The sequence below is a fragment of the Cornus florida genome, unplaced genomic scaffold, assembly GCF_030987335.1.
Source record: "Cornus florida cultivar Cherokee Brave unplaced genomic scaffold, ASM3098733v1 CherokeeBrave_3.0.0_Hap2_Chr09, whole genome shotgun sequence".
Classification (NCBI taxonomy): domain Eukaryota; kingdom Viridiplantae; phylum Streptophyta; class Magnoliopsida; order Cornales; family Cornaceae; genus Cornus; species Cornus florida.
In genome coordinates this window covers 28291489-28308589 of record NW_026775579.1, presented here as the reverse complement: position 1 = coordinate 28308589, position 17101 = coordinate 28291489, and the positions used below count along the sequence as shown (strand labels likewise).

The 17101-nt window shown below is 34.3% G+C and overlaps 1 protein-coding gene across 4 annotated transcripts; it reads left to right on the top strand.

The window, feature by feature from the left end:
• Positions 1 to 7552: 7552 nt before the first annotated feature.
• On the top strand, positions 7553 to 16650 carry LOC132273630 (ACT domain-containing protein ACR3). Of its 4 annotated transcripts, none has more exons than XM_059774616.1 (10): positions 7553 to 8204; positions 8388 to 8435; positions 9679 to 9790; positions 10937 to 11062; positions 11367 to 11412; positions 12548 to 12662; positions 13141 to 13208; positions 13853 to 14470; positions 15347 to 15442; positions 16147 to 16650. In XM_059774616.1, exons 4-10 carry the CDS (start codon positions 10992 to 10994, stop codon positions 16468 to 16470), a joined length of 1338 nt encoding a protein of 445 aa, XP_059630599.1. In that variant the 5' UTR covers positions 7553 to 8204; positions 8388 to 8435; positions 9679 to 9790; positions 10937 to 10991; the 3' UTR covers positions 16471 to 16650. The 4 variants fall into 4 exon arrangements, with proteins under 4 accessions (XP_059630599.1, XP_059630598.1, XP_059630597.1 ...); XM_059774615.1 differs by having other exon boundaries at positions 7722 to 8204; positions 9684 to 9790; positions 15347 to 15451; XM_059774614.1 differs by having other exon boundaries at positions 7722 to 8204; positions 15347 to 15451.
• Positions 16651 to 17101: the final 451 nt, after the last annotated feature.

Below are 17101 nucleotides of genomic sequence, written 5' to 3'. Positions count from 1 at the left end.
AAATGCGCTCAGAGCGTGAAAACGACATCCGTTAAAGAAGAATTGTGTGATTTAGCTATAGTTCTTATATTCATATACATATTTTGGATAGTTTTTATGATTTGTAAGAGAATTTATTTTCTTCACAAGGCCCACCAAATTATATCTCTTAGAACCCTATCATATAATATATAAAAATCATTTGTTGCTTGCTTCTATATTCTTCAACTAATTGTGTAAGTGCATAGCTTTCATTGTTTGCTGATTTTGCAAATATTGTGTATTGCTCCACAAGTAGTTCTTCCCAAGTGTTTGACATGATTAACAAGGGGAAAAGGCAGAAAGCATCACAAAGTTGGTCATTAAACCTAAGCCAAAAAGTTCAAGCATATGATCCTTAAAGGCAAAACTAATTGGGGAAGTTAAATGTCCATTGATATTTAGGTTTGATTAATTACAAGAATATAATTAAGGTTGGAATTTGATTCCATTTTTGTTGGTTCAGATGAAAATGCAAAGTTTGACTTGATAGCACTTGATTTATTTTAATAATAACATAAAGTGGAATCCCAACTACTAGCCTATTGATTCATAGTTTGAAGTATAAAGTTTAGCATTAATTTATAGTGTTGCTCTTTAATTTATACTAAAATATAATGAAATGGATAAAGGTTGATGCTACCTATGCTTCATCATTATTAAATACAGGGTGATAGACTATAAGAAAAATATACACCTATCAAATGGTATCAATCTAATGATATAACCTCTTCATTTTTAAAGAAGATGAGAGAAGTTCGAGCTCGAATGTGACAAAAAAATATTTGAATTAGTGTGAGTGTATTTCTTATATATATATATATATATCTCTACGTCCAAAATATATAGACGTCCAATATATATAAAAATTGATGAATGAGTTGATAAAATATGATGAATGAGTTGATAAAATTTGAACTGATATTGTGGAGGGTAAAATAATTACCACCCAATCATAAAAATTCAACTTGTGACATATATTACTTCATGGTCAAGAATTTCTCTCTCATCATGACAAATAAAAAACATGCTCACGTTTTGTTTTTATGAACACTTGAATTATCAATCTTCTACTTTATAAAATACCATAATATTTGTAGCTTTGAGCGCTAAGCTGAATAACTTATATATAAATTAGGATTAGGGTAAATTACACCAATCTTGAGGTTTGAGTAAGTTATACACAGTAGACCATTAAGCATGTATTACTTTAACCTCCCCTGAAATTTGGCGTATATGCTTAACCATACCCCTATTATTTTCTTTCCCTAATATAAAATGCAATATAACATATTTAAATTCAAATTCAAATCAGATTATATCGACATGATCAATATCCAAAGCTTGATCCATTCAAGAATTATGCATATCTAACCCAAATTCATGAAAAATCCTTCAAAAAAAAAATCATATTCTCTACCCTCTTTTGATTTCAGATTCAAAATTAAAATTCATATTCTCTAAAATGGATTTTGGATTAGATTGAATATTTTTCTTTATTAGATAATATACTCTCTCAATGAGTTCATTCATGTAAATAGATTGAATTCAAAAAAAAAATCAGGAAAAAAAAAATTCAAAATACACACTTTAGATTTATTTATTGGTAGGAAAGTTCACACGAAATATAAAACCATATATACCAAGTGGAGAGAATAAGTGGCATAGGTGACGAAATGACATCAAAACAGATGCATGCACATTGTATTCCAAATCTATATGTTGGTGTCATGATTCAAATCGATCCGTTCAAATAGCGTCTATAAGATAATAATTATCCGGGTCAAGTAAAAAAATTCAAAATTCAGAATTCAAAATTCAAATTCAAATTCAAACTTATTAAAATTAACTTTGTTATTCTCCCAAAAAAAAAAAAAAAAAAATTTGACTTCGCCAAAAATAAAAATAAAAATAAAAATTTGACTCATCAGAGATGACCCACCAGAATTTTTTTAAAATTTGGTATGAAACATAACAAATGTTTTACTTCATTTGTACTTGGTTGTAACTTCATAACTCAATGAGGCAAAAACAACCAGAACTATACCCAACCAAAGGCTTTCAACGGACCACCGCACCATCTTTACGCGCCTTCCACTCTTGAGACTTCTAATTCAAGAATAGCAACCTACGTGAAAGTCACAAAATTTAAATAACACAAAATAAAAATGAGAGTAAAAATATATCAAAACAATTAAATTTAAGTTACACAAAAAAGCACATCAAATCGACTAAATCTAAAAATTGGTTAATTTCTTTGATATCTCTTGAGGTTTGAACAAATCTCACATGGAGATTCCTTTCGAAAATAATTATCACTTACGTTACAAAAGTTTGTTCCGTTTTTTCAGAGACACCACAAGCGTCACTTTTTTTTATGGTGTCAGAGCACTTTTTTCATCTAAAATTATGATGCGAGAGTACTTTTTCCATCTAAAATGACATTACTACTTGTTTGACTTTGTGTCTTATTATAAAAAAGTTATTTCATATATAAAATGATCAAATTACCCCTAATTAAATATTTGTGAGATGTGCTGAGAAAGTGTTTATATAATTGAATTATTGAGTACCACATTCTAATGCACCTAATTTTTATGAGAGAAGTCCTAAGAAAGGGATCCATTGAAAATTTAAATTCTCATTTCTACTTTATTTTCCCTTGGTTGTTTGGTTAATGTGAAAATTCAGGAAAAGAAGAGAAAACTAAAAGTTATATTCTAGAATTTTATTTTATAATTGTGTTGTTCAACAATTTTGAAATATTTTTTTTTGATGTTGTTCTCGTCTGGGTGAGCTTTGATTTTGATGGCCGTTTGATAAATTTAGTCTTTGAACCGATTTTTGTTTGTGTAAGAAAATCAATCAAAATCCAAAGTGATATATATATATATATATATATATATATATATATATATATATAAAAGAATATAGCTAGTGAGAGAAGGAGAGAGAGAGAGAGAGAGAGAGAGGGGCTATTTCAGAATTGTTTCTTTTTTTAAACATATTACTTGGTGAGTTTGATGGTGTGTATTAGTGTATATGTTCTTTTCTCCCCCTCTAAAATTTTCTTTTTGCTTTTTGGTTGCTTTTAGAGCAATGTTTCAAGTTCATCCTCTTTAATGACGTGGCCTTTTAAAATCTGTTTAAAATAAAAAATAATAAAAATACGAATAATGTCCATTTGTACTGGTTAAATCCATTTGCCTTTTAAAATCTGTTTAAAATAAAAAATAATAAAAATACGAATAATGTCCATTTGTACGGGTTAAATCCATTTTTCTTTTTCTTTTTTTCTTTTTTTTTTTTTTTTTTCTCTCTCTCTCTCTCAATACCTAAACTGCCCTGCAAGGGACCCATTCTAATCTTCCCATCTCTCTCTCTCACCAAGCCTCAACACCCGTCCAAACACCCCCAATTGCAAATACAACCTAACAATTTTTGCAATTTTTTTACTTCAAATCAAAACCCCCCAAATTTTATGCTCTTCAAACCCTAGGTCAAATTGTCCTCTATCTGTGCATATTAGATGATGGATTGCGATTATAGATGATTATGGGCAAGAAAAAAAAAACAAAGAACGGATGTTGAAAAAGGGGTTGGGTGAATGAATACAGAGGTGCAAATATATATATATATATATAGTATGAGGCTTCAGTATGTTTGATGGCTTGGCCGGAGCTTTCGTTGGCCGTCCCTTTCTTACTCGCCGACGAGTTGGACGAAGTGCTCGCCGCCCTGTGTGAGCTCCATGACGAGGTAGATCTTGGCTTTGGTGGCGAGGACTTCGTGAATTTTGAGGATGTTGGAGTGGTTGTTAAGGCGGCGCATGGTGGAGAGAGATATTGAGAGAGAGAGAGAAATGAGAGAGAGTGATAAGAAAAAACGGGTTTAACCCAGGTAAATGAACATTATTTATATTTTTATTATTTTTTATTATGAGCAGGTGTCAATATGGAAGAAGGCCATGTACATAGGGAGGATGAACTTGGTAGGATGCAAGTATTGTTCTTGCTTTTATATGTTTATTTGGGTGCGTTTGATATGGTCTGGATACTACCGAACTGCCGCCTCCTAAGTGCAATTGAAATTGGTCATATAATATATAGCAATTCCCCACGAAGTGCAAATCAACAAATAAAATGCAAAAGACTTCATATATAAATATACATGTATATACATTATATATATGAAATAACAAATGATATCTCCGACTTGAAAAGGTGGGTGTGGAGAACACTTTTTATATACACATAGTGTGTGTGTATATATGTATAGATTGGACTTGGAAGGTGGGTGCGGAGAAGAAGGTGGAAGTGTTGATGAAAGGGATGAGAAAGTAATTATTAGGAGTATTTTAATCATTTTAAATTTATCATATATTAGATTAAAACATATTAAATAAATGAGGATAAAAATATCTATTCACACTTTTTTAGCGGTGTGAGAGATGAAAAAGTAATTTGAGATGTGAGTGATAATAATTTTTTTCAAACTACCTCCGACCATGTGATATTTTTCCAAATTTCGTAAATGTCAATGAAATTAACCCTTAAAAAATTAATACAAATTAGCTTGTACAATTTTCAAAACAAGCCATCCTACCGGAGGGTGTTTCCACGCGACAAATAGCGGGTATAACTAAAAAGATTCTGATAATTCCAGTGGAAGTTATAAAGGGTTTTTTGGTCCCCGCATCATTACCTTAATATAACTATTAATTAAATAATTAAAATAATATCCTACATCAGTTGTGAAGATGATATTTTCTTATATTATTAGTAATTAATTGTCAATAATCAATAATTTATTGACATAAAAAATCCCCCTCATCTCACCTACTACTGTGTGAGTGGATTTTCTCCTATTTCTCACTTGTTTGTGTCAATTTTGTGCACGGTTAAATAAACAACTATATTGTCTTACTCAAAAGTAAAAAAATTAAATTTAAAATAAATGACAACATAATATATGCCAACGCAACTCATATGCAAGAACGATATAATACTTACCCATTTATATATAAAATGTAACACTCAGTTAATATGGTAGAGCAACTGAAATGGTCTAATTTGTGGGCATTGAAAGTTGTAGCCGAGAAATTATAATGGTGTGGAGCTGGCCACCACCCCCCGGCCTGGCCTGGCTCCGCTCGCTACGATTTAGTTATTTTTAAATATATACATATATATATAATTTTTATATAATATTCTCTTAAAATTTTTAATTACTAAAATTAACCATTAATTATTTTTTTTTCTTTCCTTTTCTACTTTTCGAATTCATTTGATTTCCTTAAAAAGATTAAATTTATCTTCTTAAATCAAACTCTAATTTTTTTTTCCAGTAAAGTTTTCATTTTTCTTCTCTTTTTTCATAATTAAAAATTCTTTTGCACTTACATATGATATATATGTAGTATGTAATTTTTTTAATAAAAATATTATTAAAAATGACTTTTTAGTTCTTATATTTCTTTTACTACTCATTCATTTAGCATATTGTTTTGCTTTACTTTTTTTTTTTTCTCGATTTGGAAAATTGATATTTGTAAGTTAATTGATTTTTATAATTTTTTAAAATTTGCACCCGTGATTGAAATTTTGCCTCCATTCCTGTTTGTGCCCGCACTCTATGGGCATCGGCTTAACGATATCAAACCTTTGGAGCTAGTTTGGTGTGCTGGAATGGGCTGGAATAGAATGATCATTCCAACTTCTGATTCCTTTTTTTCATGTTTGGTGTGCCATTTTAAAGATGGAACGATTATTCCAACTCATTTCCTGAGAATGCTCATTCTATCAAGAAATTAGAATGACCATTTCTCTTCTTGACCAAAGGAATGGTCATACCATTCCCAACAAAAATTAAAATAAAATACAAGTAAAACAGAAAAATACCCTTGGGGCTAGTTTGGTGTGCTGGAATGGGCTAGAATAGAATGACCATTCCAACTTCTGATTCCTTTTTTTTTATTTGATGTGCTATTTTAAAGGTGGAACGATTATTCCAACTCATTTTATGAGGATGCTCATTCCATCGAGAAGTTAGAATGACTATTTCTCTTCTTGACCAAAGGAATGGTCATTCCATTCCCAACAAAATTAAAAATAAAATGCAAGTAGAACAGAAAAACTAAAAAATAAAACCAAACGTCTAACCTAAAAACTTCTTTCACACATGACTCACCAAACCTCCGAGACAACCTGCTACCGCCTCCCTCAGCCATCTTCCTCCACCGTCTCTCTCTTTTCTAACATCCTAAAAACTTTCCTCTGCCTCCACTTCTTCCCCCACAGTTCCACACTTTCCTCTCTCTCTCTCCTCCTCTCTCACTGCCCACATACGTCTTCCTTCTCTCTCACCATTGTCGGCGGGCAGCAGCGGCGGTAGAGGGTTGTGATGCCTATGTTTTATTGAATCTCACTGTTGTTTTCACTGGCAAAGAATTGAATTCGGTTTTACTAAAGAACACATCGATTTCTAACTTTTTGAGATTTGTAGAATAATCAAGGTATGTAGTATTCACAGTTGTGCAATAGTGGAGAGGAGGTTTGGTATCTCTATCACCGGTCTCAAACACTGCCGGTTAGATAAGGTGGTAATAGATCTGTAATTTGGGGATGTAAATTCAAGTAGTAAGCACCATAGAGATAGATGCATAAATGTTCATTAGAGATATCAAACAGATTGGAAATCGAAGAGTACAGGCACAGGACACTCTCGCACCTATTAACCATCCGGTTACCCACAAGCTAGCTCGAATCTTGTTGGTTGCCTTGCTTATCTGTCTGCTTATTTGATCAGAAATCAAACCCAACAAAACTCAAAAGATATCACTGGTGTTGGTGGATTCATACTACAAATTCCTGTTAATCAATTCTTATTCTTATTTATTTTTAGGTTTTTTTTCTTTTTTTTTTTTTTTTTTTTTGAATTTTGATGACAATATTTTGAAAAAAAATATTCATTCCATTCTACTTTTGGAATGGTCCAGCACACCAAACTAGCCCCTACTATTATTTCCTAAATAAGTCAAAGGTTCAACCTAAGTGGAGGTACAAGTACCAATTAAAAAAAAATGATAGACATCACAAAGTATTTTTTATTATTTTATCACTAATAATACGTGGCATAATTAGCTTTTCTTTTGGGAGTTAGGAAGAGAAATCCTCACTCAAATTTCCTTTTGGGAGCGAATTTTCTTTTTCTTGGATCGGTCTTAAATTTCCTTTTAGTTTTAGATTTTTGCTTAAACACAATGTGTGTACGAGGTATGCATATATATATATATATATTGAAGTTATGTATAATTAATCATGGAGAAAATAGAAGGATATGTAAATAATTTTTATATGTTGGCTGGTTTGAAACTATAACTCAAAAAATTTAAAATTATGTTTGTATTTAGGACTTATAGTTATTGATGATTACTCAAACAAAAAATAAAATAAAAATAAGACACCTATAAATGAAATTAGCTGTTGGCAATGGTATGAGCCACACATGCAGAGGAAGACTACTTTGATGGACAATGTTGAGGTGTGATGATTATGGTAGAGGAAGAAAAACTAGCCTAAGAAAGGGGAGAGAGCAATGTGAGTGAAGAAATACTATATTGTATTTATTATTTGTGATACAATTTTGAATATTTTTTTTTTTGTTTTTTTGATAAAGTCCAACATTGCGCAGAAAAAGAAAAAGAAAAAGAAACCGAACCAAAAAAATTATGGAGAGCCTTGTAGAGAACGTGGTACAAATTGCCCTTACATGGTCTTCACCATTAAATAAAAAAAAATTAGCAACTTTATGTAATTATTGGACCGTCAATTGAAAGTAAATGCATTATCAATGTAAAAAAAACAAACAGAATAAAGAATCCTGATTCCCCAACCAAGACATACCTCCGTGTTTCCACGCATACGTTATACCTTTTCCATCTACCACACACCTAGAGAGAGTATTCTAGAGAGAGAATTTGAGAGAGAGAGAGAGAGGCGGAGGGAGAGCATGCTGTGTGCAAGTGCTCCTCCAACGTCGAAAGCAGAGTTACGGAGATTTCTTTATACTTAGTCTCTCTGTCTATATATATATATATATATATCCATTGCTCAATTCAAAATTCTGAAGAAGCTTTCCTGTGTTGGAGTTTCATTAAATAGAAGGAATTACATTCCAGGTATCAGGTATGTGCTTTCCTTCCTTTCCGAGGAATAATCACACCCTTCCTCCATCACTACAGAGTACCCCATCTCTCTCTATACATACACACATACACACAAGTATCAAATATATTATACTACTGATTTTCCTCTTCTTCTGTCTCGATTTCATTGAATCTTTTTGCTTGCTCTTCAAACTCTATGCAGGTTCCTTTGAGATTTCGCGGCACTGAGACGGAGAAATTCTTGAAATCGGTGAGTTAATTTCTGGAAAGGAAAATATTTTTAACCACAAATTTGTTAGTAACTTTAAATTTCAAGTTGAACTCCTTGAAATTTACGATCAATTCTGAAAAAAATTTACCCATTTTCAAATTCTTTAAGAGTGAAAAAATTTCGTTACTGTTGTTTGTTTCCCTGAAAAAAAATATATATTTTCCATACGGTGTTCGTTAAAAACACGTGTGAGGGCATTTCACGATGAGATTGATTTGTCATGCGTTAAATCAGGACCGTCCAATACTTCAATTCCTCCTAGCTAACCCTATAGATCTTTGCAGTCTTGACAGAGATAGTAATGAATCCCGTACAAGCCGTGCAGATAGTAAATGGAGGTAGTGTGAATTGTAACGGTGGTTAGAGGAGAATCAAAATCTTTACGTTACGTCCAAAAACCCAGCTTTGTTGTGTTGTTTCTGGATTCTTATTAACACGCGTCCGCTGGGCGCGTAGTCTACACTTCTTTTTTGTCAAAGCAACACATACATAAGCAGGTCACCTCTTATCAGTCATCTCAATTTTTGTATCATAACATTTCTCAATTATTGTATCTTTACATTGAATAATACAAACAAAATTAATGTACCATGACACAGTTTGTGTTACTAGCTAGAAATAAATATCCAAATGGTGCATTTTAAAGGATAATTAATGTTTTGTTGCAACTGTTTGTGTTACCCAGATGATTAGGGTTACTTCCCGGGACCTCGTATTCATATCTTGTACCCAAATAGATATTGGGTATGTTAGGTGCATGGTGCACCGGCTCATTCGAGCTGTACATACACAACACGTATAACTTGAATGAGTCTTGTGCACGGTGCACCAAACACACCCAATACCTTTGACCTTCCCCTCCGTCTCCACTCTAACCACACCTAATAATCTTGCCCTGAAAATAATAATAATAATAATAATAATAATAATAATGTTTTGTTGTAGCACTATACTTGATTTGATGGTGTAACGTGACTCACACCGCCTAACAATTGACTAGTCTTACGCTTTAGTTACATAATTTTTGTGACTATTATATGAAGAAAAAAAAGAAAGGCACATCTTGTGGAGAAATTGTTACATTGTCTGGGACTACGTGGTCCCGGACAATTAATGATGTATTAATTCTGGTGTCACATTTCTATTCTAGTAAGGGCCAAATTATATATAATGATATGCTTCATAGAGTCTAATAAATTTGATGTTTTCTTAAAATTTCTAGCACAGATATGCTGACCAAGATGTGAGATTATATGTCACGGCTACTAAAATGTGATTGAGGTGCTCTGGTAGCTGCAATCTTGAGGAGCTCTTTCACAATTTCCTCAGCCAAGGTAATGTTTTTCTCTCTCTTGTTACTAAAATGTTTTAATGGGAATGAGGTAGGCAACAGGACAGTAAGCATCTGTTCACTAAAAATATGAAGGTCATTGTGTAATACGCCGTAGTAGTATGGTAGAAGAAATAGGATGGAAGGTTGTCAAATTTTGGTATAAATTTTGCGTAAAGTGACGAATAATGCTATCAAGAGAGCTGTCTCGTGACAAAAGTTGTGAGCTCTTCTTATCTTACCATTGAATTTAGACGAATTTTTGAGATATGTGAAAAGTCAAATGAATCCTTTAATAAATCTTTCAATCCAACGCACAATAATGAGAGATCATGGAGATCATGGCTTTTCTCTTGATAGCATTACTCGTACAGTGAATAAGTTATAAGACGTGAGGGTAAGAATTTTCAGTTGAAAGATATAGGAGTTCAAAATTCTTCAAGACCTTAATGACCAGTTGAGCTGATTTGGTGGGTGAATTTTCAGTTACCCATATAGAAGACTAGCAAAGTTACAGCTTTATATATACTTCCATAAACTTTTCATTATGTGAACATTAACTCCAACTACACAATGAAATATTAATCATCCAGAATTGTGGAAGACATGGGGGAGCTGATTTGGTGGGTGAATTTTCAGTTTTTAAAGGTGTATGTTTTAAAAACTGTTGAGCTTTCATCTTATTTGGACCAAAAATCTATTGTTGACGAATGTTACTCACAGCATGTCGGAGTCCATAATAGCTGAACAGAAACTTAATTATCTTCCGATGTCGGTTGCTAGCAAAAACATTAACATTTGAACACTAGAGTCTTTGAGATATGCAAGTGACACAAATTTGAGGTAATGTAATGCATTTTTTTATTAGGTGAGTAGTGCTTTTGAATATGGGAAGCTTGCATCTAGCTGAATAAGTTCACTATCTGTTTCTTTAGTTCCAAAGTCCCGTCATCACCTAATTTTGTAACCAGTTCTAAGAATAATAAGGAACATATTCTTCACTCTTTTTTTTTCCCAATTGCTATTGATGTCTGTTGTAGAATTCTTGAACGAGGAAAATGTGATTGAAATTGCTAAGCATGTTACTGTTTGGTGACTAGCTAATTGGGGTTTCCTGTTAACCGGTTATGTGAACTCCACTGTGTTGCAGAGAGGTGAAGCAAAGAATCTGCGCCGCTTGGAGAACTCGCTGTTTTAATCAATTGATGGCTAGAGATTATTGGCCTTACTTTGATCCAGACTATGAGAATTTAAGCATAAGAATCAATCCACCAAGGTTCTTTCTCCCACCTCTTCTGAGAATTGTTTTGTCACTTGTATTAAGTTATGGTGTTAAATAACCTCAGTGTCCAGACTCTGTTAACACCCAGTATCAGCCATCATCCAATATTAAGTAACATAAGTTAGTCATAACTGTATTGCATCGTTTATTGATAATCTGTTAATATGCATTGAGAATGTGTATGGTGATGGGACCCTTGAGACTAGTCGATATAGTGGATTCTTTGACGATTTAGATGGTGCCACTTTGTTGTTCTCATTCTGATTAGTACTCTTATTTCCCTAATAATTGTTTGTAGGGTATCTGTGGACAACACTAGTTGCAGTGACTGCACTCTGATCAAGGTAATTTTTAATCAATTTTAATAAATATTTCCTATGCTGACATTTAATTTAATCATCAATGATCTTCCAATGCCATGTTGCTAGAAGCTGAAATTTATTCTACGTTTGGTAGGAGGGAAGGAATGGGGGAGGGAAGAGAGAGGGAATGGACCGGACTTCCATTGTTTGGTGGAAGGGAGAGGAAGGATGGCAAGAGGGACGAGGAATCCCTCTGAGCCCACCATTTTGGAAAAATGATAATTACACCCCTTTTGATCCTTTCCACCCAACAACACAAAAAGATCGATGGACGCCATCTCTTTCCTTTGGATGTCTCATCCATCCCTCCCCTCTCCCTTCCGTCTATTTTCCCATTACTTTCCTACCAGAATGGAGTATTAGAGCATTAATACATACATAAGGTTCATTATGTACAATGTCAGATTTCAGACACCACAATGCAATAATAAAAACTTTACCCTCAAATATCAGCTTCTGGGGATAAAAAGTAACCAAAAAGAAGCATGAAATATCAAAATATCTTGCATTTATATGATTGAATGGCTTGTTGGTGGACTTGGTCACAAGAACTTTAAAGAAATTGAAGAGTCCCATGTACCATAGATGTCAACACTAAGAAGAACTGACCAAGCTAGCTGATGCTCGCTTTTGAGTGGATAATTTTTATACAAATTCAACACGATGGAACATTCCAAAAGTTCAAATCTATATCTCTTTGAATTGTGTATGGCCTTTACAAAATTCTAAAGATAAAAATAAAAAATAAAAAAATCATAAGATCAGATGCTTTGACTTTAACTAATCAAACTGAATGTTATTACAAATAATCTGATTAAAGGAAAATTTTGAATGTTTAGATGTACATAGATTATAGAAATAAGTCTCCTATGCCTATGTAAGCCCCATGTACGGACCGAGCAATAGGGGATGGTTGGGAAGGAATTATATTGTTGACCCTCATTCCCTCCGTTGTTGCTTGAACACAAGACTTAGTATACCTCCAATAGAACTTCACAAACGAATGAGCTTGCATATTTGTTATATGGTCCACTGAGAACATAATTTTTTTATTTATTTAAAAAAAAAAAAAATTCTCCAATCTTCATAACCAGACGAAGTTTGTGGATATTATCAGGTTGACAGTGTGAACAAACCAGGAATACTGCTGGAAGTGGTGCAAATCCTATCAGATCTTGACCTTGTCATCACAAAAGCTTACATCTCCTCTGATGGCGGATGGTTCATGGATGGTATGTGCATTTATAATTAACTTGCCTTTTATGTTGAGTCTAGGAAAGAGGGCATGCTCAATCTGCTTATAAGCTCTCCCTTTAAACCGTACAGCTCTTGGTGGTTGTTGTTGTTATATGTGCCAAATCTACAGTTCGGATTCACTGGATTGCATATGCTGCTCACGACCTTAATGTAAGGTCCTAACATGGTATTATACTAGAGACAAAAGTCACACTTTTAGAGAAGATGTTGGTAGACAAATCTGAGGGCTGCCAAAAACATTTAAGCTGTACATGTAGATACATAGAGCATTTGACCTTTTATAATTTTGGTGGTGAATCTCATATGTGCTTCCCCATGGTTAGCCAAATGCACCAAGAGATTCAGATAAATGGAGAGCTTATGGCAAGGTGCCCCCTTTATTCTCGTATCAGTATTTCCCGCATTTCTCTCATATCAAGCAAATATATGAGCTTTTTAATTCTCTTTCAACAGTATTTCATGTCACTGATCAACAAGGGAATAAAATTACAGATAGCAAAATCATTGATTACATAGAGAAGGTATGCCTTATGATTCTCTTTGTGCTCTTTTTTGCTTTGTTTTTATAAACCAGAACAGGACTTCCATTCGAATTGGTGACCAAATACTCATCCGGTATCAGAGCATCCACAATAAAAATTTTACGGAACCACTGTCCAGACAAAACAGTTTTCAAGTATATCATATAGAACTACAGTAAAAATGTGCATACCAGGTCAGGCAATGCACTACTTCAACGTCATGGGTGGAGCTCATTTCTTCTTCATGAAGCACTCTACCTGGCTTTATTTTCCTGAATCCACTCATATTTGTTCTAATTTGTACCACGTTACCGGTGAGAAACTATCAAACTGTAGTAGCATAAGTGATGACATGAACAATTGGCAAACCTACTTTCCTAATATATAGCATATCCAACAGATGACTCCATAAGTGATCTTTTATATTAATTCAGGCCCATTTTACTCCAAATAAGTATGATGCGTAGTAGTATATATGGTTGTGCGCAAGGTCCACCTCTGGTTCCTATAGTTCACTAGGGCATAGTCATCTCATTGCTTATGATGAGAAGAATGCATTGGTAATCAAGTTTTCACGAGCTTAAGGCCCTTTCCTACTAGGAGTTTTTCATGAATTTCTTGGTTTCTTTCATATGTTGCTACAGGCTCTGGGACCTAAGGGCCACACTACAGAAGTGGTGAAGACTTGGCCTGGAAAGAGGGTAGGAGTTCACACCATGGGTGATCATGCAACCATTGAGCTCATAGGCAGGGACCGCCCGGGTCTCTTATCTGAGATCTCTGCTGTCCTTGCCAACCTCCACTTTAATGTAGTTGCTGCTGAACTTTGGACACACAACAGGCGTATAGCATGTGTTGTTTATGTCAATGACGATACCACATGTCGTGCAGTAGATGACCCAACCCGATTATCTACTATGGAAGAGCAGCTCAAGAACATTCTGCGTGGGTGTGAGGATGATGAGAAAGTGGCTCGCACTAGTTTTTCCATGGGATTCACCCATGTTGATCGGAGACTCCACCAGATGTTGTTTGCTGATAGGGATTACGAAGGTGGAGGGTTGGCAACTGAGGCAGATTATCCTCCCTCATTCAGACCAAAAATCTCGATTGATCGTTGGGAGGAAAAAGGGTACTCAGTAGTAAGTGTCAGGTGCAAAGATCGGTCTAAACTTATGTTTGACATTGTGTGCACACTTACAGACATGCAGTACGTTGTATTTCATGCCAGCATCTCTTCCGATGGCCCATACGCATCCCAGGTATTTGCACAATTATATACTGATAGAATTGTTTATTTTGCTAGATTTTCTTTTACATTCAGTAAATTTCAAGAAACAACTTACTTACAGAAGATTTAATGCATATGATGTATTTGTTAATAAAATACTTTTGTAATGTGAAATTTGCTTCAAACTGAATGCACTACAAGAAGGTAAAAATACATTTGCATATATCACCAACGGGCTAGTGGCCTAGCGGTATCAGCCTCTTACTTCCCAAAGGGAGGTCAAGGGTTCAAGTCTCCAAAGGGATAAGTGTGTGTGAGTACCAACTAGGAAAAATAAAATAAAAAATTTGCATATATCAAAGTACTTCATTTGATGTGCCAATTGCCACAAATGTAAGAATTACCCAAACATCATTCTTCACCAGATGATGTCTGATATGATCATTGGACCCCATTCTTTGGGGTAGTTACATTAACAATATTGGTTTAAATAACTGTCTTGATGAATTGTTCTAATTACCAGAAAAATTTTGCTACTTCTGCGTAAGCAATCAATTTATTTGCTGAGGAGGCAAGACTTTTTGATGGAAGTGGAGTCATTCCATCAATATGAAACATACCAGAACCCTCTTTGTTCTTCAAGGCACACTGTGATTATATTTCAGTTACAAACCAGATTTTTGTAGGATTTAAATAGTAGCATCAGCTTCTTAATATACTTCTGGGTGTTAATTTTAATGTTTAAAATGGCTCAATATTTTTTGGACTCATTCCTTTTTTTAAAAAAGGTTTTGTTTATTCAGATAATATAATAAATTAAATGGTATTATTTCATTCGAGTAAGATGTCCATAGGCATCCTTAATGTTTTGATCATGGTAACTAAAGCGAGTGTTCTGGACTTGTAGGAATATTACATCCGCCATATGGATGGTTGCATGCTAGATACAGAAGGAGAGAAGGAAAGGGTTGTCAAGTGTCTTGAAGCTGCTATTCAGCGAAGAGTAAGTGAGGTGAGTTGGAGAATACTGTTTTCGTATAATTTATTGCAGATAAAAAATCTTAAGTTAAGAAAGCATTCAAAACTTATCACACCATTCATGCTCATGACTACTGCAATTTCCATTTCTGTATGCATTTTAATGAACCATTTCTTGGTTAAAAGCTATGCAAAGTACAATTTTAGTAGATGATCACATGCATGACATTGCCTCTGGTGTGGTGACTCATGTTTCCTTTCGAATTAATTCCAAAGAAAGTGGAGATATTTTTAAAATTATCTATTAAGATAATAGAGAATGTTTCCTCTATTGTGGATAAAATCAAGAATTAGTCCGTTGAAGTGATTATTTCTGCAAAAACAAGTAGACAGAAAATCAAGTGTAAAAATGGAGACCAGAAAATGGGTTGTCGATTAATGTAATAGGGAGTAGTAGCAGAAACAGAGTTTTGAAATGAGGAGGTTGATTAATTCAATAGGTTCTAACCGATGATTACGAGTACTCTTCAAAAGTAGATGAAGTACCCATGTCAGAGGCACAATATTGTGGCTTGGGTATACCTGCACCCAACACACCCACGTCCCAATGGGGACTTGAATTGATCAATTATTTATGAAATTTAGTGTTTTATGGTGGTGCATAAGACACTTCTTCCTTCTTATAGGATTAGATATAATTGATGGACTGAATCATTGAATCTTATGCAGGGTCTGAGCCTAGAGGTCTGTGCAAAGGACCGAGTAGGCCTGCTGTCCGAAGCAACAAGAGTCCTTCGGGAGAATGGGCTGTCTGTTACAAGAGCGGGTGTCTCGACAGTTGGGGAAAAAGGAGTGAGTGTCTTCTACGTGAAGGATGCTTCTGGAAATCCAGTTGACATGAAGACCATTGAAGGACTTCGCAAAGAGATCGGACACACTATGATGCTTAACGTGAAGAAAGTCCCGGCAAGTGATAAAGCACAAGAGGAGGGTGGTGGATGGGCCAAGACTAGCTTCTTCTTTGGAAGCTTAGTTGAAAGGTTCTTGGCTTAATAATATCAAGTGTCCATTTCAAATGTAACATATTGTAAAGTATAATAAATGTGTGCCCAGCATAATATTTGGACAGGGCTTGTTGCTGTTTGGCCTGTTTTTTACCTTGAATTGTAAGTTATGAATATTTCAGTTGTTTCTTGACTAGAATGACTCTCTCTATATATATATTTATATATACACACACATACACAATGCGAAGAAAAGTAAACGCATGCCAGCATGAAATTTGGACAGGGCTTGTTGCTGCTTGGCCTGTTTTTACCTTGTGATGTAAGTTAGGAACATTCTAGTTTCTTAAATTGAATGCGTGTCTCTCTCTCTCTCTATATATATATAGACACACACAATGTGAAAAAAAGTAAGCGCATGCCAGCTTGAAATTTGGAGGGGCTTATTGTTGGCTGGCCAGTTTTTACCTTGAAATGTAAGTGATGACCATTCCAGCTGTTTCTTGACTTGTCTCTTTCACGATATATATATATTATATATGTACAAGCACACACACAATGTGAGAGAAAGTAGACGCATGTGCTGCAACTTAAAGACAGTGGAATAGAGTGGGTTCAATTTTGGAGTGCCATTGAGGTCAAGATTAAGGAAGCAACTGGGAAATCGGGCTATAATTTAG

Coding starts and splice junctions, on each gene's coding strand:
- LOC132273630 (XM_059774615.1), top strand. CDS start 10,992: ATGGCTAGAGATTATTGGCCTTACTTTGATCCAGACTATGAGAATTTA. Junction 11,063..11,366: donor ATAAGAATCAATCCACCAAG/GTTCTTTCTCCC, acceptor AATTGTTTGTAG/GGTATCTGTGGACAACACTA. Junction 12,663..13,140: donor TGGCGGATGGTTCATGGATG/GTATGTGCATTT, acceptor CTCTTTCAACAG/TATTTCATGTCACTGATCAA.